General features: G+C 36.8%; 1 protein-coding gene across 34 annotated transcripts in view; it reads left to right on the top strand.

The window, feature by feature from the left end:
* NRXN1 (neurexin 1) overlaps window positions 1–23,668 on the top strand; it is a 1,166,070-nt gene that overhangs the window by 1,106,216 nt on the left and 36,186 nt on the right. For 2 of the 34 annotated variants that reach the window (XM_032352103.1, XM_032352102.1), the window contains exon 1: window positions 7,481–7,680. The exons of the other annotated variants lie outside the window; for them this stretch is intronic. In XM_032352103.1, the coding sequence (XP_032207994.1) occupies window positions 7,648–7,680 (33 nt within the window). In that variant the 5' untranslated portion in view covers window positions 7,481–7,647. Of the gene's footprint in view, window positions 1–7,480; window positions 7,681–23,668 lie in introns of those variants that run through there. 34 annotated transcript variants of the gene reach the window in all.

Raw genomic sequence — 23,668 nt, 5'->3', positions numbered from 1 at the left:
GGTAAGCTTTGTTCACTAAAAAGCAGAATTTTCTCACAGTCTATTAATGCACTTGAACCATCTATATGTTTTTTAATATTCTTTTTTTTTTTTCTGGTTCTTTTCATTCCCTCCTTCCTTCCTCCTTTCCTTTTCTCCCTTCCTTCTTTACTTCCTAACTCTTAATAGACTTGACCATGGACTATGGCTTTTTTGCTTAACACCTTTCATCAATAGGCACCAAAAATATTTGCTCACTAATGTCTGTTTGGTCAAAGTGATTTTCCTACTCACAATATCCTGAAAGAATCAGGGTAAATCAGGCACCGGGGTAAATCAGTCGATTGAGCATCTGAGTTGTGATTTTGGGCTTGGGTTGTGATCTCAGCCTTGTGAGACTGAGCCCCACATCAGGCTCCATGCTCAGCGGGGAGTGCTTGAGGATTCTCTCTCTCTCTCTCTCTCTCCTCCCCCTGCTCATGTGCGCATACACATGCTCTCTCTCTCTTTCTCTCTTTCAAATAAATATATCTTTAAAAATATAGATCTTGAAAGAATCAGTTCCTTATTAGCTTTGTTCTTCAGCTCTTGGGTTGGATCAAGTTGAACAACTAGTCATCCTTCTGTCAAGATTTTTAAAAATATATAGTAGCCCAAAAATTTCAGGAAATTTTTAAAAATCAAGGTAAGGACTATCAGTATAAATCCTAAAGAGACTAGTCTGAAAAGGGCATGCTTTAGCATTGTTACCCTTTGACCCCAAACTGGCCAACTTAGAAGCCTGCTGGGAGGAAAGCAATGAAGACAATTCTGTCTAGTGTGCACTCATTTCATCTTCCTGAAGCACTGTTGTGCATGAAACAGGCTGAGGATTTCTTTCTGGGAGGATTTACTGCCTTAAACAATTGAGGAAGCTTTGATGTGCTTTCTGGCAGATTCTGATCTCATAAAAGAAAATTTACCTATCTCTAGAGGTCTAGAGCACCATCCTAAGAAAACCCCTCTCAGTACAAATGGATTTTAGGATATATGAAAGGGGCCTGCCTGGATTTCTGCATATTCATGGTTTCTAATTGCAGGAGTGTGGTAGGGACTGAGACAGCCAAGAGCCAAATCTGTCTGTGGCCGTAAAAGAATCATCCTGTTCTTCAAAATGTTACTAGTTGCATATTTCTTCTAGGCACATCAGTCTTTCTTGCTGAAAAATATAGTCATCTAAAATATTCTTTTACATTGTGAAGTCCATTTTGGGAAACTGTCTCCTAATGAATGTGTCTAAAGCACCTGTATTTTTTATTTTCTACTACAGTGCAGCTTTCTGTTCAAGTTTCTCTCTTGGTAGACGCTACTTCAACACTTTTTAAATTTCATCCTTTACCAAAACAAAACAGCAATAACAACAAAACTTCCTCTTTCCATTCATTAGAAATCCTGTTGACCTGGCTTTTCTTGGAAAAGAATTCTGAATTTGAAACTCTAAGATGACCCTGAGGTTCTTAAATTATGGAGGTAGGAGGCTTATTTACAGTTTGAATTTCAGAATCCATCTAATTCAGAGACAGAACCATTTTCCCGGGAAGGGCCCAGAAAGCTGGATATTTAACAAATTTCTTTCTTGGTTCTAATGCTTACTAAACCTACAGAACAGCTGTGGAGCTTAAGGAGTAATTCTGCTTTGGAAAGAACATTTGATGTGTAGTCAGTGGACTTTCAATTGCTAGCTTCATGGGTATAAATGTTATTTAATCCCTCTGAGACTCAATTTCTCTTATTTTTCTAATTTTTAAAGATTTTATTTATTTATTTATTTATTTATTTGACAGAGAGAGTCTATATGTGTCCTCGGTGTACACAAGTGAGGTGTGGGGTAGAGGGAGAGGGAGAAGTAGACTCCCTGCTGAGCAGGAAGCCAGATGCAGCTAGATCCCCTGAACCTAAGATCATGACCTAAGCCAAAGTCAGATGCTTAATGTGAGCCCAAATCAGATGTTTAACCCACTGAACCACTCAGGCACCCCTCAGTCTTTTATTTTTATTTTTTAAAAACATTTTATTTATTTATTTATTTGACAAAGAGAGAGAGAGCACAGTAAACAGAGTGGGAGGCAGAGGGAGAAGGAGAAACAGGCTCTCTGCTAAGCAGGGAGCCTGACTTGGGGCTCAATCCCAGAACCTTGGGATCTTGACCTGAGCCGAAGGTTGACGCTTAACTGACTGAGCCACTCAGGTGTCCCTCTTTTATTTTTAGTATTGGTGTAATAACTTTTAGAGTAGAGTGTTATCAAAAAGACCATATGAGGCATTTTTTGTGTGTTTTACTTTTTTAAAAAGCATATGTACCTAGAGAAATAATCAATGTAAAAAACAAACCCATAAGATTAAAGTAGCAGAAAAAATATAAGATTTAGAATATACAGATTTTTTTTAGAAATTAATTCACATCCTACATTTGATATGTACTTGCAAATATTAAATTAATAATTAACAGAAATTTAATGATGCTCCATGGCATCAAACTAGGACTACCATTATAGGGAGAAAAAGCAAAGACAATAAAAATTTTAAACCAAGATAATCTACTATGGTTTTCTACCATTTCTATTTTTCCCCTTTTCTTAAAAAATGTAAATGATCCAAAATATCTCCCCACGTATATTCTCTCACAACTAGAGTGTACTTCCTGACATATGTCTTTTAAAAGTCATCCAGGCATCCTGCTTCTCATTCATCATGACTGGTGGTGCAAATACAGACAAGAGAATTTACATTAAAAAAAAGTCTTCAGCAGACATGCATATTTTTCTGAAATATGCATTTTGAAACACAAAACTTCTTTTGTGTTTCATATCCTGTAAATGCTCATTGGACGATGGTACTCTTTCCTAGATAATCAAGGCTTTCAGTGCCTTAATCCAGCATCACTGGGGCAAAGAGGAGTCTTTGAAGCCAGCCTTTGTCTTTTACTTGACATCATTTTCCCCTTCCTCTAAGTCTTACTCTGGTTGATAATCATGGTGATTTTTGAAAGTATCTTGAAACTTGCCAATGTCATGTTCACCCATAGACTAGATTGGGAAGAATTCCACTGTCACTTAATTCAAGCTAAGTTATTTAATTTCTCTGTATCAAAATCTTTCATCTCTAAAATGAAGGAGTTGAACTATGCAAGCCGTGAAGCTTCTTGGAGTTGTAAAGATCTTTCTAAAGAGAATTATGACATGCAGTGTTCATTCACACCACACAGTATGTAATTATATGTGTAGATCTGTGGCGCTTTTTCCTGATCTCTTTCCTTCCTCTCTCTCTTTCTCTCCCTCCCCCCTCCTTCTCTCTGTCTTTGCCTCCTTCTATCTCTCTCCCCCTCTCCCCCCACCTTTTTGTCTCTCCTTCCTTCCCTCTCTAGCTTCACCCCGCCTTCCCCTCTCTCTTTACTGTTTTCCTGCAACATTTTTCACATCAGAAAGAGCATTAATTTGACCTAAAACTACCCCGTATCCTAGTAATCCAGGTGGCCGTGTGTCTCAGCTCTGTTACACTGACCCTGGATACCATAGGCTTGACCAAGTATGGAAATTGGCCTGACAGGAGTCACAGCGGGAAAGCGCCTGAAGCTGTCCTGAGAACACTGTTCCCAGAAATGTTGTCTATGGATGGAAAGACTGGCTGCAGACATGGTTTCTAGGGGGATGCAGTGGCTCTCTGCCTCTTCTGCACACTATGATGTGGGATGGTCCAAAACAGCGTTTGTTCGCTTGCTTGTTTACAAGTACACCTTTGTGGACTCTTGAGCAACTACAACTGTAAATAGCCTTAGAAGTATAACGAGGGTCGTGAAAGCCCCCTCCCCTTCATATATTCTCCAAATAGCCCTTTTGTAGTCCCTGTAAATACTACCTTTTCTGGCCACATCTGTAAAAATCCAAACATGAGGAGGAATAAGGACCCCAAGTCTTTTTGTATTGTTAATTTCAGTGAGATTAATTTCTCAAATCTTTTATTTAAAGTAAAGACAAAACTAAGAGGGTGCCTGGGTGGCTCAGTTGGTTATGCATCAGACTCTTGATTTTGATTCAGGTCCTGATCTCAGGGTTATGAGACCCAGCCCCCCCCACCTCAGGCTCCCCACTCAATGAGCGGTGTGCTTCTCTCCTCCTCCCTCTCCCTGCTCCTGGGCACGTGCTCTCTCTCTTCAATCAATCAATCAATCAATCAACCAATCAATCTTTAAAAAACAACAATGACAACAGACTATGAAAAGTAGATCATTTGACCTGTCTGCAGCATTTGAACAAGACCCTAATGTCTTTGCTACCGTAGGCTTTTTACATGGTAGGTCACCGCTCTAGGAGTCTTTCTCTTACCCTCTCTACCTCATTGGCTTTTTCTTCCTCTTCTCCAAGATTTCTTACTTTTGAAGGAATCCAGAGCCCGGTTCTCAGTCTGCCTCTCTTCTCCCCTTAAACTTTCTTCCTTGCCACTTTGCAATATACATCCCATAGTACAGAGTACTTTTTGTTTTTAACCTCTTTATAAGTAAGGTAGAAGAGCATAGTATTTAGTACATGTTTCTCCATCTCACTGTCGACATTTCACGCCAGGTGAGTCTTTGTCTTAGGGGCTGTCCTGTGCATTACAGGATGATTTAACAGTATTCTTGGCCATACCCACTAGATGCTAGTAGCATCTCCCCAGGTGTGAGAACTAGAACTATTTCTGAGCATTGTCAAATGTCCCCTTGGGGACAAAATAACCCCCCATAAACCATTGGTTTAGGATAACTTTGTATAAAACACAAAAATCCTTTAATAGTGCAAATTATTAGCCTTTGACTGAATTTAACCAATTCAATATTTTTTAATGTTTATATCTCTTAAAATCCTAGGACTCTGAACAACAGCCACAACAGCGTGAACAATAGAATCTATAAGACAAGTTCTGTCTCCTGGATAAAATACGCTTATGCCAAGTAGGAAACACAAGAAAGTGATTTTTGTTTTGTCTTTAGGCCTACACCATTATTGGTTAAAAAAAAAAAAATGCACATTATCTTGCCTTTCAAGCAGCAGTAAACAATATCCTAAATTAAGATTCATGGTTGACTCTGCCACTTCTTGCTAATTGCATCCTGCTGAGAAAACTAAGGCTTGGAGGGGTTAATTTGCCCAAAGCTCTGCTAATTAGCCAAATCATTTACTTCTCAGTTCTTACCTCTAAGAATCAGAGATAATTTAGGTGAATTGTCACTACAAATTGTAAAACTCTTGACACCTGTAAGTTTTTATTGTTGTAGGCATTCAGAGAGGAAAGAAGTAGAAGACGAATATGGTTTGTGGAGGTCTTCATCTCACATTGCCAAACCTGTCTCTGGCAGCTCCTTTTTGCCCACACCTGCCTGTATTCTTAATGAGAAAAAAGGCAGGCCTTCTTTCTTCTGTCTTCTTCCTTTTCCCTCAGCATTTTTGGTCCGGTATCTAGCAGTCATTAAGTTAAACAATCATATTAATTAATTAGTTAATTTTAAATTAGGAAATACCTAGACTTAATGAAACACATATAAAATGGGCTAATGAAACCATGTCTCAGTCCCACCTTTGACCTCAGCTTTGCTCCCCAGATATAACCACTGTTAACTGATATTTCATGTCTTTTTGGAAATTTCCTCTGCACATGCAACTGTGTATTTACACATGTAAACATGTGTGTATGTTTAGTGTATATACAGACTTCAAACAATTTAAAAATTGCACCTTTTCTGTTTAAATAGCATTACATCTTAGAGGTCTCTTCAATCAGCACATTTGAATTTACCACATTGTATTCTACAGCTGCAAAGTATCTCTGTGGTAAGACTGTACCATAATTTATCTGATCAGTTTTATTATGGATGACTAAATAGTTTCTAGTTTTTGACTATTACAGTATTACTATGTGTAGGTTTGATGATGTTTTATTATTATTGCTTTCTTTTTGATGAAAAGTGTTCTGGACCTTAATTTTTTTTTCCTTTAAAAAAGTAAAGTTTGATTGTTGAGGATTATGTTATTATTGAATAAATAAATAGAATGAACACAAAACAATATGTATTTTAAAAATTTGAAAAATGCTTTATTAGTTCCTGAGAGTCAACAGAGCAGAAAGAAGTTTGCAGAAAACTTGGCAGGGTCAGTGTTTCAAGAATGTGTTTACAAATAGTTCCCAAGGTGAGATGAACTTTGGAATTTCAGCATTCTAAAGCTCACTGACAATTTATTGATGAGGGCACATCTATCAGTATCTATTCTCGTTTATTTTTTGTTTGTTTGTTTGTTTGTTTAAGTAGTGTTGGGTCACTCTACAATAAAGTTAATCTTTGAAAATACATGGGTATAATTGAAACTGGGCAATGAAAAATGATAAAGAGAGGTGCCCTAGTACTCTTTCTGTTGTTCCTGAAGATTGTTCATTGTTTCTTTTGAGCTTCTTTTATTTTTTTTTTTTTAATCTCCATCATATTGCCATTTGAAAAATACTGTAGTCTCATCACTTATAACCTTACCTGTTAGACTGGATACAAACATCTCAGTTACCTTAAAGAACTGTGCAACATGTTGGTTATTATACAGTGGTCAATGGAAGCAGATGTATTAGGGGATATGATTCCATATGGTATTCCAGATGTGGAGCCTTTGCTTCTCAAAGAATTATTTCAAATTTAAAAGGAAAGACAAAAAATAAGTCCCTATTTACATCACTGTATAACACATTTGTTCTTCAGGCTTTAGGAAATGAGATGTATATCCTTTGGTGCTTGTTTGATTTTTTATTTTTAATGATTGATAAAATGGTATACTTATTGGAATTTAAATTGTCTTTAAAGAGGAGCAGTTCTAATTGGCAGAAAAGCGTAATAATGCACTTCTTACTGTTGCATAATTGCCCTTACAAAATCATCCCATAAAAACACTCATTATAAACTTGGCATTCAAAAAAAAGTCACTCGTTAACTTGGAAATAAAATTATAATTACAATTAAAAAGCTTTGCGGCGATTCTGTAGGGTTGCATGCTAATTGCACAGTATAAGCTTCTAATTTAATATTAGATGAAAACATAATAATTATCTGAAGGGATGCACAGAAGATATTAAGGGTCGAGGTGTTAAAAAAAAGTTTCCCTTCTGTTGTGTGATCACAATGGATTAGAAAGTAATAGAGAGAGAATTCCCTGTGCATGAAAATAGGTCTTTATTTGGGTCGGACTTAGAGCGATGTCCCTTCTTTAATGCAGTCACAGCCAGGGAGCAAATTCCTTTAATGCAGTCACAGCCAGGGAGCAAATTCAACAGCAGCGATGCCTAGACTTTTTGAGCTGGGCGCGGGCTGGGCTGTGTACCAACAGCCTAGTCAACTGCAGACGGAACTGCAGCATCTCTTCCTGCAGTAGCGAGTCAGCCATTGGCTCCTCGGTGACACGTGACTGATAGAGCCTTTTCTGTGTCTTTTCTCGCCCATCTGTGTGCAGGGCACTGATAGGCCAGGCTGATGCGCAGGCAATTTATCATCTTGATCTCCCACTGAGTCAGGGAGCTCTCCTGTCACCAGTATTGATTTCAGAGGATGGACTAAATTTCCTAGGATTTCCATTAAGAATTAAGAAAAAAGCTCTAAGCACGCAGGGTAGCCAGACAGACATGGATATGAGATGGCACTGTGAAAACTCGCAGGTAGCTTCTTCTCTCACAGCCGGTGCTCAGCACAGCTTAGAACTGCAGCATGCAGGGTTTAAGATACCAGAAGCCTAAGAACAATAATAATGAAAATAAGAATAAACTCTTTTGCTTAAACTAATTTTAAGATTTATGTTACAATATTTATTTTTGGAGATTGCATGTCAAATTTATGCACGCTCTGTATGAAATGTAGAAAGGTTGCTTTAATTTTTTGATGTCCTTAAACCCTGAGCATGGTTGCTTCTAGTTTTGTTTGCTGCTTTTTGTGAGCTTCAGAGGTTTTTTAGCATGCTTGTGGCAAAAACAACCAAGAACTGTGTGTGTATGTGTGTGTGTGTGTGTGTATATACATATATATATGTATATATATATATGTGTGTGTGTGTGTGTTTGTGTGTGTGTACGTAGTAAGTTGGTTCAAGTAAAAGCATGAATAAAAGCTGCTTTCAATACTTGCCAGACTGCTTATTATTGTTAATGACTTGGTGATAATTTTTCCTAAATATGATTAGATTCTGACCATGCATGCTTTTGCGGCAGAGTGGGCTTTTGTGGAGAATTTGCAAAGCCGGAATGCCTGAATTAAATGTATGTTTGGTACAACAGAAAATGTATTAGTGGTCAACGATTAAACCTGATTAACTAATGGAAATATTTCACGATGGTAAGATTTAAATAACATTTACTTACACTAATTACTTCTGCTTTCTGAATAAAATGCATGTCTGGGATTAATGAAAGTTGATATTTTTGAAATATAATTTTGATTACTTCCAATATAGTAAGATTTTAATTTTTAAAAGTGCATCAAGGTGAAAGAATTTTGAAACATATGTTTTTGTAATGTTAACCTAGGAAAGGATTCTACAACTGCTGTTTGTGTATGCGAGAGATTATGTGCATGTTCGTGTGTGTGTGAATTCTTTGGGGGATTGTTTGATACCCTCCTAGCTAAGTCCTTATTCTCGTGAAGAGGGGAAGAGCCTTGGCATTCAAGTATTTCCTAGGCCCCTGGGAATTAGAGCCAGCAGAAGCAAGAGTATGGCCAGATGGGATTGGCATGCTTGGCAGTGAGTGGAGACAATAGGTGGGGGCAGAGCAGATGGAGAACAGAAGGGACTGCACATCAGAAAAGGGGCTCTGGGAGGGGAAGAGTCCTCTTGATAGTGAAGAAAGCCTGCCCTTTCTTTTCAAGGGAACTCCTGATTGTATCTTCCTTTAATTATGAGATGGAATGTCATGTCTGTTGTAACAAATATTTTCCATCAAACTAGGTAGCCCCTGCTTCACAGAGTAGGGAAGAAATCTCATGAATAGAGAAGTTGCTTTACCAGATTATAAATGGTGTGTTTTCTGTTTGGGGTTGTTTGTAATCTTTTTCTCTTTGCCCTGTAAAGGAAAAGTGGGAACAAAATTAAAATTAAGCTATTGTATTATTTGAGTTGTTGGTGTAAATATAAATGTGGCAGTAACTACTAAACTTATATACCAGACCTTAGATGATTCAAGCATCTGTGGGGTTTGCTAACTTTTTCCCTAAGTTAAGCTTTCAGTTCTGAAAATATTAAGAGCCCATGCTGACTAATCTACTATTATTTTGCTTCCGGCTTATAAATAGATGTTCGTTTCTAGAATAACTTTGCATGGCTTATTTAAGTATTTGTTGATTTTTATGATGGAGCTTGGAAGTTTTACCAATGCCCAGTTCAAATTCTAAAATGAAATTATTCTCTCAGAATCCTCTATCAAGCTTTCTGTCACCCACCTGCCCAGAGTCTTTACTCAGAATGGCCATAGGACTGGGGGAAAAATGAAAATCAATTTACTTTTGAATTCTGTAAATTTAATAATTCTTCCAAAATTTTAAGGTGAACTTAGACACTGTTTCCAGTCCTGAGTACAAATGAATTTGACCAAAATCACCCTGCCAAAATCTACCAATGAAATACAAATTTTAAAAGTTTAAATATACATCTTCTGATCCATGAGTCACCTATAGCTCACTTAATCATGTCATTGGTGGACCTTGTATATGGAGAGAATTTCCACTTATGAAGGAGATTTTGCCATGTTGCATGTAGAGACATGTAACTTACCTTTTCAACCTTGGCTTGACAAAGAACTATGACCTAGATCAGAGAATGAAGCCTTCACCTTTGACATTTTGAGGTATTTAAGATAGTTTCCTCAGATCATTGATACTAATTTCCCCATAGTTGAATAATTAAGCCAGTTTCTCATACTTTAATGCAGTCATTTTCCTCTTTGCCCTTTTCTTAGAAATTAATGAAAGAGTCTGCAAAGCAGCAGAACATTCTTCACTTGGCAAATTCCATCTAATGTTTTCAGGAAGAAAGAGTGCCTGCAGACAGAACTTTGGACAGATATTTATAATTTGGAGGTTTGACAGGTGTTCCTTAAGTAAGATGACCCACTGAGAAAGAATAAACATTTTCACTCACTTTGCACAATCAAGGTTGCCTAATAGGCTGAGAGCCACATTCTCCTTCCAGGCAAAATGGGATGAAACTAGGAGAGCACTGAAGTGGTATTAAATGGCCAGTCAAAACTGCATTTGGACTCCACTGCCAAACAAATTTCTCACCAAGACATTAAGCAGGGAAACACTTACATATTTACATAGTAATTAGTGATGTAGCATTGCATATTAAGGATGTTTGGGGTAGTTATGATGAAATGTTACTGTCTGTGTGCCTTCCATATGCTCCTTTAATTTACGAAATGTGCTCATCCCACAGCATCTGGGTGCATTTATAAACTACAAGTGCAATCAATTAACTATATGATGGCTGCAGTAGGCAGAGTGCTAATTGATGGGAAAAGCCCTCTTGGCTTACACTTTTCAGTTTCCAAATGGAGGAAGAAAACATGTAGCCAGGGACTTTCAACCTTTGTTTATATTAAGTTTAAATGTTTTGAGAACTAAGCTTACACTCTGCCCATTTGGAAAATAATTCACTTGAAACAAAATTTCTTCCCAGTCAAAATTAGTGTTCTTAATTCCAGTGTTAATGAGAACTAGCAAAATTCATAGGTGAATAGTGTTAGTAGATGTTTAATTTCACTTGGACCAAGTGGTACATTTTATTATTCAGTCTTCTCTTTCATTTCCCATTTCCTCTCCTTCCCATTTTTTGTTTCTCTGCAGTTTTACCTGTCATTTGTGGATTCAAATGCCATTTGCTCCAGATCTCAGTTTTATTGAACAATAAGCTATGTATAAACTCAGCAAAGTATAATGACACCAAGTTCTGCTTTATACATTTTTGTGTATATTTAGGCTTTCAATTTCTTTGACTTCTACTAAACGTTACCATATTGACCTGGGAAGATTGTTTTTACTTTCTGCCACCTTATGTACATTTACTTGACAACTGATATTTGAATCTCCTGAAGACTCCCTTCCCTCATCACCTTGGCACAAAGAATGGAGCCATGCACAGTAATATCTAGTAGAAAAGCAATTTTGAGTATATCCACTAACACTGTTCCTTATAAGAGAAAGTTATAAACCCATGGGTATCTCTAGTTTCCCTTCACACATTAAGCCAGTATGAGTCCAAACTGCATAGTAACCAGGGAAAAGCAAAAAAGATATGAGATGTTTTCTATTGGGGGTCATAAATTATGAGTGATTATCACTATACATTGCCATATCCTCCTCAAATTTTTACTTTCATCTGATTTCACTTGATTAAGTATTTGTAACTATCTCAGAACTGTTTTACAAAATCAGTTACATATTTTTGTTTTCATTGTTGTGTGATGTATACATATATATGTATGTGTGTATATAAAATTTTAATTCAGTCTTTCAAATTCCAGTATAGTTAATGTACAGGATTATACTAGTTTAAGGTGTACAATTCAGTGATTCAACAATTCTAAATATTACTCAGTGCTCATCGTGATAGGTGTACTCCTAATCCCTTTCACCTATTCCACTCATTCCACTGCCTACCTCCCCTCTGACCACCACCAGTTTGTTCTATATTTAAGAGTCTGTTTTTGGTTTGTCTCTTTTTTCTTTGTTCATTTGTTTTGTTTCTTAAATTCCACATATGAATGAATTCATATGGTATTTGTCTTTCTTTGACTTATTTCACTTAGCATTATAATCTTTAGATTTGTCCACATTATTACAAATGATAATTTCTTTTTTATGGCTGAGTAATATTCCATTGTAGGTATATTTGCATGTATGTATATATATGTTGTGTGTATATATATGTTTGCGTTGTGAATATATATATGTATGTATATATGTGTGTGTGTGTATTCTGCCTGTGAAGCCACAGTATAATTATTTTCTTGATAATAGAAAGATTCAAATACTTTTCTTATTCTTTTCCCAACTATAATACAGTGGTAAGAATGACTTGAATGTTATCTTAAGAGACCAAAAGAAATTAGTCTTTCAAAGATATCTGTATGTTCTCATCTTTGTTTCCACTGCTTTTTTTTTTTTTTAAGAACACAATGAGTTTTGTAGGATACCACAATCTTGATTCTCAGCATATGTCAGACTTTTGACTAAAAATATCATATAAGTTCATAGCCTAAATATACTGGTAACTTCATAGATAAAGTGGGGGCTTAATGCTATGGGAAAATGCTTCACCTATCTGATCTTTACAATTTTTCAGATTGAAAAAACTGCTAAAGCTTCAAAGACAATGCCTTCCCAATCAATTGTACAGTGAAATAAATTTGCTTATGCTGAAAAGTACTCATTTTATATACAAAAAATAGATTACATATGCAAATACTATGTATATATAATAAAGTATGTATTATATAAATATATAAAACTCAAACTATCTTGTGACTTCAAAATATTACTATTTTATTGTCAAATCAGTATTACATGGGAGTTTTCTTTTTAAAAGCTCCTTATTTTGGAGTTGCATGGGTATAGCCTTAGGTGTCAATTCTCAATTACTCATGTATTAACTGTCTGGATAATGGGTCATCTTGCATGACTAGATCTGCTTTCTACACCATTTACCCTCCCAGTGACTTAAAAATCATTCTTTTCAATTACATATCATGACTTTGCTTAATTAACACAACTAGATTTGAGGGGATCTATTCATTGGCTTTATAGTAGGACTACAAGATTTTCAGAGTTAAATGTACTATGTTTCTGTATAAAAACACTGATAAATATTTAGCTGCTAAGTAAGTGATTTAAAAGATACATCTAACAAACTAGAAATTCCAGGAAGAACAGCTACCCCGCGATTTGTCAGCAGTTTTCTTAGGAAGTGTATTGTCTCTTTCCAGAATATTGACAATTATATAAGCAATTATCTCAGTGGTTTTCATACATTTGATAGTTAAGATCTGTTAAGATATCTATTGGTTGATTGATCTGTACCAAAACTCCTAGTGATGGATGCCTCAGAGGAAAATAAGATATCTCTTGCCTTGAAAGTCCAGTTGAACAGTCAGGACAAACACATAAAACTAGAGTACTGAAGGCTGAACTGTTTTACCCTGTAGTATCCATGGATGAACACATATTTGCTACACATCTGCCATATACTTCATGGTAGTTTGGAGAAAGGAGAGGTCACTATGGGTTAAGCAGGTGCATGGATGTTATTCTGCTCTATGTTCCTTGTGTTTGTTTAAGCAACCCTAGTTATACAGTCACAAAATAAAATAACACAAAATCAGATCACATTAGGGAGCGACAAACCCCATCACACCAGTACCAGCCTCTGAAGTGCTGTAGGACACCAAGGATGTTCAAACAGGAAGCAAAGTTCCAAGTAGCTTGCTCAAAATCACTCAAGGTGGCTGTTTCCTGTTCTACATGTTCTCAGGACAGCATATTGATTTCTTAAAAGCCAGTCTTTAGGTTTTGTGAGTAATAAAAGTAAATGCAAAATATGTACAACACTTTTGATTTAAAAATCACCTACATATTTGGTTTTCATTCTCTTTATTCATTAAAAGCAGCCCTCACTGCTAAACATTTTCCTTTATAGTGTAAGAAATTGGTTTTCTTTTACTGATGGGATGATTTGAAGTATTGAGTCATTTTTCCAGTAGTAAATTAGACACTTTAGAGTAAGTATAACTATGTCAGGCTACATGTGTGTTTGTAATTTGAGTGTGTTTGTAAATCGAGTGTGTTTGTAAATTATTCCAGCAGTAATTTTCAATCTGCCTGATTCTCCTTCCATTTCTTTGATTCTACTTTCTCTTTGAATGATACCCACTCTAAAGAAAGTAGAATGGAGATGGTATAGGAAGAAAGCCAGGGCTTAGCCTTGAGTGAAACAGTTTTGAATAGTGATAATTACATGAACAGTCTAGTTGTGTTATTGAAATTGTTATCAATACTATTGTTTCCTCAGTAAGTGGCTTAAAATACAGTGAATAATTATGGGAAACTTCATGAACCAGTCATGAGTCCTGATTGAAATGATACATAGGTGCAAACTCTCAAATTGAATACTTCTTGATTACTTTTCAAAATCTCAAGCTAGAGATGGTAAGCTTAGGTCAGTGTTTGAAGGCATCCATGCAACAAGGGCTTCCTAGATTCTTGACTTTGTCGTTTCACACATAGCCCGTGAAATTTCAACTGAGCAGATGGTATCATTTTAAACAGAAGGCTCCTGATGCAATAACAAAGTAAATACTGATTTTAGCCCCTCTCTCTCCCTTTCTCTCTCTCTCTCTACCTAGCAATTCCCCTAAATGATGCTCAATTCTTTGTAGTACTTTAGGAAGAAAGACGAAGTTCTAAAATGATAAGATGCAGTAGAAAAGTATATGCTTTGCTTATTACAGTGTAAGGACATTTCCAAAGACATGTCATACAAGTGAGGATAATACATGCTTTGTGTCCATAAATATTACAAAGAGGAGTGGGATTTACAGGTTACTTTGTTGTAGTTGTGGCAATTATTTTTTTTTCCTTTATGAATGTATCTGCATCTTTTTAAAGAGAATTATTTTATAAATACCACTTTGGCCAACTCATATGTAATATATAAGATTTGATCAGATTAGTATGCATCTTTTATGTTTAGGTTTTTAAATAAGAGCTCTAATTTAAATACATAGAAATGCTGCAATCAGAGTTCAGTCTTCATCCAGCCTACCCTAATATTAATGTTTTATTTAAGCATTTTTTATTTGCCAGTGCTAAAAAATTAACATTCATTCAGTATGCTCTTGGAGAAATGATTTTTTTTTTTTTTTTTACATTTTTGGCAATGAGTGTCATCAGACTATATTTGGAAAATTTCAACATTTGAATCCCATCAATACCTAAGAGAATCCTTTTCACTGAACCACCCAGAATTTCTACTTTGAAACATTCACTCAAGTATTTTAGGAGGAAAGACAGTTAACAGAAATATAGTCCTTTTTGTTTATATCTATTTTTTCTTTATACCCTTATATATGTCGGTTTTATTTTGAAGTTAGTCTAAGATTCTCTTTTTTGTTTCCATGGGACATTTATGCCATTTTCAGCCTAGACTAAACTTTAGACCTTTACAGCCACCCTCAGTTTGCCTCATTCAACATACCCCATCATGAATGAGTTATTTGAGGGGCTTATCTAATCTTAAAACATTTTCTTTTAATGGACATATGTAAAGAGACCGAACTGGAGAAATTTTTACTGCTATTGGTGAGATGAAGACCATCTACTTAATTTTCTGGTACTTGACTTCCCCATTTATAAGGTGAGGGCTTTGTAGCTCTAATACATTATGATTTTGGAGTATGGATAAATGTGAATTTCCTTTAGAAGAAAAGTTTTCAAAGGCAAGTGGTCTTAAAACATGCACTGCTTTTCATTTTGTTGAATCATCCCCCTGAAATTTTAGATGACTTTATATATGTAATTCTCTTACGGGAATTTTCATTTTGAGACTAGTGTGAAACTAATTCCAGTTTTGGCTAGCATTAATTTGAGGGAAAGCTCCTTTTCCATTTCCACAATCAAGAATATAGAGGCTCATTAGCATTCTATGGGCAAGGCTGGTAAATTGCAGAGAATTAGTGATTTGGAATTACAGAAACCCACAATAGGAAATGCTATAGAAGAAACAATATCTTTTCATTTCAACATCATCTTGACAAATGGGGAAAAATTTTGCAGTGTGTGCATCACAAAAGCAAGCAAAATTCTTTGAAAACAAAGGGAAGGAGCCCCATACTGCCTGTTCTTGTGTGCCAGAACTTCTACGTTTGCTAAGAGACCTTGAAATTATTTCAAATCTATTTTTCATACAATGAATGCCAAAAGAGCTAAATTATTCATTGTGAGTGAAAATATTTATTACCATGTGTCAAGAAACTCTGATTCCCTTTGTGGTATTCCTAATAAGAACCCTGTGGTATAAAATCATGGGCTGAATCTACTAAATAATTAGCCACGTGAACACTGTACCTACCATGTATATTTTTAGGTTTTGTATCAATAAATATTTTATAAAGTGGTGCATACTCTGAACTAAAAGTCCTTCATCCCCAAATCAGCTTCACATTCTTCTCTAAGAAGTAAGGTGCCCTGTGGCTTCTAATGGAAGTGGAAGGAAAAGTGGTGACATAAGCAATCAACAACACGGTCTGAGAAAAATTCTCATTGCTGATAAAGATTTATGAAAAAATAAGTTTGATAAGTGCCAAATGAGATCCTCGGAGCACAAGACTTTGTAAGCATTTCTCTATAAACATGAAAAAGAAAGTGGGTCTAGATTGGGAACAAAAAATTAGATGGGTAGGACAAATTATTTTTATGGATGTTCACAATTTATATATAAAATCTAATATAGCTTGCAAAATGTCTATAGTAATTTGAAATAATTAGCAGGGAAATATTTTTAGACATAGGCAAATAAAATTAGAATTTTGACATTTATAATTTCAAGACTTCTTAATGTATAGAAGGTGCAGTGATTGCATTTTTATTTTATTTTTTTTCTATTTGTTATCAGCATCTAAACACAGAATTTGGTGGATATTCTGGGAAACCAGCATTTTGGAGTACCAGTTGATATGTACAGTAGAGGTTTAGCTCTTAATATAATCTTAGCACAGATTTGACTCCCAGAACACAGTTAACTTGAAACACTTCAACTTTCAAGCGAACTCTAGACCCAGCAAAGCTCAGTAAGCACTGTGGCACCGAGGAGAGTGAAGAAGGGCAAGGCGTTAGGAGGTGTGTGGTAGCCCACGCTCCTCAGCCAGCTCCTTCCCTTATTGGCAGTGTGAAGTATAGGCTTGGATTTGGTTTGGGCAGCTCTGGAGCACATGACCAGTTGCCCCCGCTTGGTGTCTTTCTTGGCTAATCACCTATTTAATATTTTGTTCTTTTATTGGGAGTAATTCCTCTTACCACCTCAAATTTACTGTAGCAGGTAGGATTAATTTTTGGAAAAGTATGCCTGGGTTCTGACAGGATTTCATCTGATAACTCACCATTCTTAGCCCATTTTAGTTAAAGCCCTGAGAAATTGCTTCTGTTTGTTTTATCTTCTATGATTTGGTGAAAAATATTCAAGAGCAGGAAACTCCTCTACTGCCCGCTTCTCTGTTCTGTGTCTTAGGGTTGGGTGTATAAGAGGAGTGAGGTCTTTGCTGCCACCAACAGCTAAAGCCTTAAGACTCAGCTGAGTTAGTTAATCCTGGGGCAGAGCTGGTTTGATAGATTGTCTTATTTTTACTTGCATATTTTCTAATGCTTTATTTCCCTCTCTTAAACACCTTTCTAGAATTTGGGAACCAAGACCTATTTCACATCTCACTGAGTGAGGCATTAATCTTACTTTCCTAAGTGTGAAAGACCTCTGCCATTGGTCTCACTTGGAAAATGAACTGAGACACCCTCCCACTTTCCAAACAGGTGGAGGAAACTTTTTTTCTCCTTTACTCCTTCTTCTGCTCATTCTTCTTCTTCCTCTTTTTTTTTTTTTTTTAAATTTCCTGTTCGCTTTGTCTCTCTTCTTTTAATTTGTCTCTAACAGAAGGATGCTACTGGCATCTGTTGCTTTCTTCTGTCCCATTTGTGTCACTTAAAAGTCAAATTTTGAAACCAATATCTGGATATAAATTTGCTGAGTTATTAGCCATTATTTTTAAACATCATGGAAGTCAGGAGAACTAACTGAATTCTGTGACATTGAAAGGAAATATACTGAGGGGTGTCTGGGTAGCTCAGTTGGTTAACCATATGACTCTTGATCATCAGAGTCATGAGTTCAAGCCCCACATTAAAAAAAAAAAAAAAAGAAAAGAAAAGGAAGGAAATATATTGAGCACAATTTAATTCTTAGAGGGATAGAATTCTGTAGATTTGAGGAATGGAAAGTAAGATGACTCATTGTAGCAGTAGTTAACTGGACAGAAACCAGAGTCCTGAGGATATAAGTATTAGAAATTTAATTTTTAGTAAAGCCCTGATACTTCCTTTTTAATTGTGCTGGGTTTGTTTAGGGGGTGTGTGTGTGTGTGTATTTTGTTTTAATTTTCTCTTTTAAATTAAGGGTATAATATTTGTTATGGTTGAAAATATTGGGATTTTTGGTTTTTTGGTGTCTTAATCCTTAGGATTCAATATTCAAAGATAAATGATGGAAGGTAGGCAAAAATGGTATTACTAGCAGTGACCCATCATCTGACAATTCAAATCATGGTGAAATAGTCAATATTTTAACTACCATAATACCACTAATTGTTTTAGATAGAAACTATCACATTTAGCTGGAAAGTAAATTGTTTAGAACCAATAAATTTCACTTCCTTGGTCAAGCATCAGGCCCTGTATGTTTTTGTTTCGTATGTGGCTGCAAGGCCTTTCACGAAATCAAAGGTTATTGTATTTATGTAGGTGTGCATATATTTTCATATTTGTAAGACTTTTAATATTGAAATGATGACAGATTCGCAGATAGTTACAAAGAAAACACAGGGAGATCCCCTACACCATCTATCCAACTTCTCCCCATGTTAACATCTTAACATAACTGTCGTCCAATATCAGAACCAGAATAGTATATTGCTACAAATCACAGAGTTTTTCAGATTTCACTAATTACATGTGCCTGTGTGTGTATGTGCAGCTTCATCACATGTATAGCTTCCTGCACCCACTACCACAATCAAAATACGAACTGCGCCATTACCACTGTGTTACCACTGATGATTACATTTTATTATTTTTTTTAATTTATTTATTTATTTGAGAGAGTAAACAAGAGAGAGAGAGAACACAAGCAGAGGGAGCAGCAGGCAGAGGGGGAGGGAGAAGCAGGCCTCCCGTTGAGCAGGGAGCCCAAGGCGGTACTTGATCCCAGGACCCCTGGATCATGACCTGAGCCAAAGGCGAACGCTTAACCAACTGAGCTATGTAGGTGCCTGATTATTACATTTCAAAGGGATCTGAGGGGTCTAACCAAATCCAACCTATTTACATTGACATGGAGAGTGATTTGCCTCAGGTCCATGGCGTAGGTAATGATGGAATTCCTGGTTGGTTCAGAATGCTGTGTCCTATCCCAGGCCACTTTCAGACATCTCACCTTTCATTCTCAATTTATAAAGTAGGTCCCTGTTGCTCTACTAACTTAAAGAGAAGAGAATTGAAGCAAAAAAAAGTTTTAAGGTAGTTGAATTGACCCAATTTGTCATAATTCTGGATTTTCAAAAACTCAGATATTCTCATCCTATAATATTGTCTTTATAATAGGTAAAGGGAGCATTGACTGTCCGTGGGAGCATTACTGGTTATTTCACACAATGCATGTATAGGCTATAGGTAATCCATGTTGCTTCATAGTTTAGATTCAGCATGGTTGGCAAGGGGGAGAAGGTGCTCAGCTGTCATCTCTAAAGACTCCCAGAGATTTAGCTACACGTTATATAATTGGTACATCCAAAGAATTGAATGCCCCCTCTCTCCCATTCACACACATACACAGCAGATAATTTAGAAATTTGTTTCCCTTTCCATTTTGCCCTTAATGCTTATACTAATTTAGTTACCAGCTATAAAACTACTGAGGTGAGGTTTTGGGGGTTTGTGAATGGGGAGGGTCACAGCATGTGCTTTAATCCACTTACCTGTTTCGTATCCACTTTGGGACAATTTTCAATACTACTTACTTTGGGAATGAATCTGATTATAGAAGAGTAGAACAGAAATTATTTGGGAAGATTGTAGCATCAAAGACTTTTCTACTATATCAGCATCATAGAAATTAGAGATGTAAAGGACCCATTAGCTGATTTGCCCTATTTCCTTGGAAGCTGCAGTGAACATTTTTCAAAAGACCTAATCTATTTTTGTTTAAAATAAATGGGAACTCAATGTAGATTCTTGTTAGAGCTTGAAACTGCTGATTGTTGTGTTTTCTGGGTTGTTTTTCTTTTTAGATCCACTTGACAGTATGCATAGCTAATTATTGTGTTCTCATTTGTTTAATTCCAGAATTCCTGTAGGCTTTTTTAGAATGGGGGAGGTGAGGAGAGGACCACTGCAGTTTTAAAGTACATCAACAAGCTGTTAAATCCAGGAGTGTGGGGGTTAGAATGTGTGTGTGTGTGTGTGTGTGTGTGTGTGTGTGTGTGTGTGTTTTGGAGGACAGGTCAAAGTTAAAGCAGCAAAGTGGACTTGTAACTGCCATGCTTTGGTAGCTAATAACATTTTTGTGAAGGTTTTGTTGGTAACCAAATACAGGAGATAGTGGGGTCCCTGGTGGCCTCATTTTATGTGGGGCACTTTTTATCATGATGGATCATTTGCAGCAAAAGCTTTTGCTAGGAATACTAAAAAATATGCAATCTTAGAAATCCAGCTTTTTTTTTTTTTTGCTAGTGAATGAATTTTTTAAAAAATATTGACTTAATTTGCAGAGTACAATTTTACATGGAAAGAGCCTTAGATTTTGAAGAGAATTTGTTAAGAATTATTTCTTAGACCAAAGAGATAACTTTAAAACTTTGCATATTTAATGTTCTGTGGATTCCATTTGGGAGGGGGGGATGCTTTTGTCAAGTAATCACTGCCTTTATTGCCAATGAATCATGAAACTATTGTGGAGGATTTAGTTTAGAAGCATCAACTGAACCATTTAAGAACTATTGAGGTAATGATGATTCAAACAAGACAAAATTACTTCTTTTGTATGTCTTCTTGGTGATGGTGGTGGTGGTGGTGGTATTGCTTTTTCAAGGGCGGGGGAGCATTTGATTTAATGACTAGAATTACAGACTTCTTCTTTCCTGCCTTCTTGGACAGGACCCTTTTAAAAAGATCCTCCACATTTCATTAGACTGAAAGTTTTCTTTAATTGAGCATCCCTAAATAATTATCATGCTTCTTTAAGGATATGTTCATTTTGAATGAGAAAATTAATATGAAAATTCAATAGAAAAGTTTTACAGTTAATTCATATTGAGAATTCAACTCTGTGTTTGCAACAATGGGGAAAGTGTTTATTGTTGTATTTATGTATACAGCTTCCTTTAGAGCAGCCAAAATGGTGAGGATGGCCAGCTAAGAGCAGATAATGAATGACTAGATCTCTACATTTGCATAGCTAGATAGATAGATAGTATTTTGTGGTTTCTAGTTGCTATAAGCAACAGAGACAGTTATTTCCAAGCCTTTCAAGACACAATGAATGGCAAACATTGTGTGCCTAGCAATTTGAACCTCCACATATGAACTCAGTTGAATGCTTGAGAGCTAAGATGAAACTCATACACATTCTTGCAAACCATTGCCATGGCAACATACTTAAAATTTCCAAGGTCTGTCTCCTTCGAGTTTGCACCTGCAGTTAGCTTATTGTGAAACAAAAAAGAAGGCTTTCCAACTTGAAAATGCTTTGGAATGGTTGGGAGTATGTTTTGAAATAAAGTGGAGTTTGAAAGTTGAAAAGCAAAATAGAACATTCAGGGGGAAAGTACATTTACATTCTCCTTCCAATATTTGGCTTTTTTTCCTCCTACTACTTCACAGTACTCTAGGCAAGGGTAAATGTGGAGAGTCTGCTTATTGTGGTTATTAGGATATTGGGGTTTTGCCCACTTTAGCAAAAAACATGCTGCCCCTTGGCATGCTGGGTAACATATGTGTGTGTGTCTTATATAGTTAGAGGGCAAGAATAGCCAAGATTTATTTAGTGTTTACTATGCATCAAGAACTTCATTGATCATGATTTTCCCAATTCTTACAACGACACTGCAGAGATGGATACTGCATCCTTCCCATTTTACAAATGAGAGTTTAAATCAGTCATCCAAGTTCTGCTAACTCCAGATTTAAACTCTGGCTCTAATGCTCATGCACCTAAATCACTAGGAGCTGCGTTACAAGGTCCCATAACCAGCAGCAACACTCCTCAGTTTGTCAGGTGAGGAGCTGCTTCCAGGAAACCAGAAAAGGAGCTACCGCAGACGGCATCTCTCTACCCAGAATACAGAGTGAGGGGCGCCTGGGTGGCTCGGTGGCTTGGGCCCGTGCCTTCTGCTCAGGTCGAGAGCTCCAGGTCCTGGGATCAAGCCCCGCAGGGAGCTTTCTTCCCCCCCTCTCTCTCTGCCTCCTTGTGATCTCAGTCTGTCAAATGGATAAATAAAATCTTTAAAAAAAAAAAAGAAAAACTACAGAGTGACTCAAATATAGCTGAAACCTTGGGAGCATCAGTTCCACCCCTGAGTACAAGCAAACATACCCTCCATTCTTTCAGGTAGCTTGGGGGTCACAGACACTGAGAGGGCCACCTTCCTTGTTCTAGCGCTCATCTCTCTCCCAGCAGGCTCAGGGGAACATTGAGTGAGGCTTGGCTTCTATTTGATTAGATCTTGGCAAATAGATTGAGGTATTTGGGGTGTAGTTCTAATAAGGATCCTTGGACTTTAAGAAATAAGAAAAGCCTATTTGAGAATCATCATAGTAAAAATGTTGTTGCGCGGGTGACTTAGAAATAAAGGCACTACCTTCAGAAGGCACCTTGTATTTTGAGGAAATGAACGAGTCAGTGGACGTGAAGCCATGAGCCTCGACTGAGGGCTCTAAAGCACCTGGGCTTTTTAGAGCGCTTCTCTAATCCTCTTTTCCTTATAGCCCATTATTATTTCTCAAAATAGAAAAACTTGGTTATCTGGATTTCCAGCTCAAAGCAGATCAAAGAAGTGATTTTGAAAAGGAAAAGAGTGTCTCTGAAGGCTGACACTGATATACAAAAGAGAAAACCTAGTAAGAGCACCCCTTGATTAAAAAGTGAAAGAGGAGTGGGAGGGTCTCTGATGCAGGGCAGGGCACAGCCGCTCGCTTGACCATGTGAGATCACAGCTCCGTGGCCGCTTCCCACGTTCCTCGCTTTGATAACAAACTACCAAAACAGCTTGTCTTCTGAACTCTCTGGTTAAAAGGTGACACTTCCGTGATTTCAAAAGTTCTCGAGATGATAAGTGACCCGTGTGTGTGTGTGTGTGTGTGTGTGTGTGTGTGTGTGTCTGTGTGTGTGTGTGTGTCTGTGTGTGTGAATAGAAAGCTTATTTATGGTCCTTCATCAGCAGGCATCCCGGTAATGAGAATGGAGGGAGGGGGCAGGGATTGCAGGCGAAGGAAAAGGGCACATCCAGGCGGGAGATGTAGGATAGCAACTTAGAGGAAATGTGTCAGAGCTGAGCAGAACTGATTGTAGGATGCAACGCTGGAGAGGGAAGAGCTGTCCAGGAGAGGATTTCGTTAGTCACTTAGCCGTCTAAGCGTTTTTCGCATGAGCTTTACTTGTCACAATGTTTTTAATGGCCAAAATAATAATAATAGTAAAGTTGAAGAAGAAGAGGTCATTAGACAATAGCATAACCAAATAAAACACTCAAATACCTGTGGGGAAGAGTGCTGTCAAGGTTACACCAAATGAAATGCACACAAAGGCAGGTTCTCTAATGAACTGCTAGTCCTCAGCAGATGACAATG

Source organism: Mustela erminea, chromosome 7 (genome assembly GCF_009829155.1).
Source record: "Mustela erminea isolate mMusErm1 chromosome 7, mMusErm1.Pri, whole genome shotgun sequence".
Classification (NCBI taxonomy): domain Eukaryota; kingdom Metazoa; phylum Chordata; class Mammalia; order Carnivora; family Mustelidae; genus Mustela; species Mustela erminea.
The sequence above is the reverse complement of the archived record's forward strand: the minus strand, read 5'-3'. Positions and strand labels throughout refer to the sequence as shown.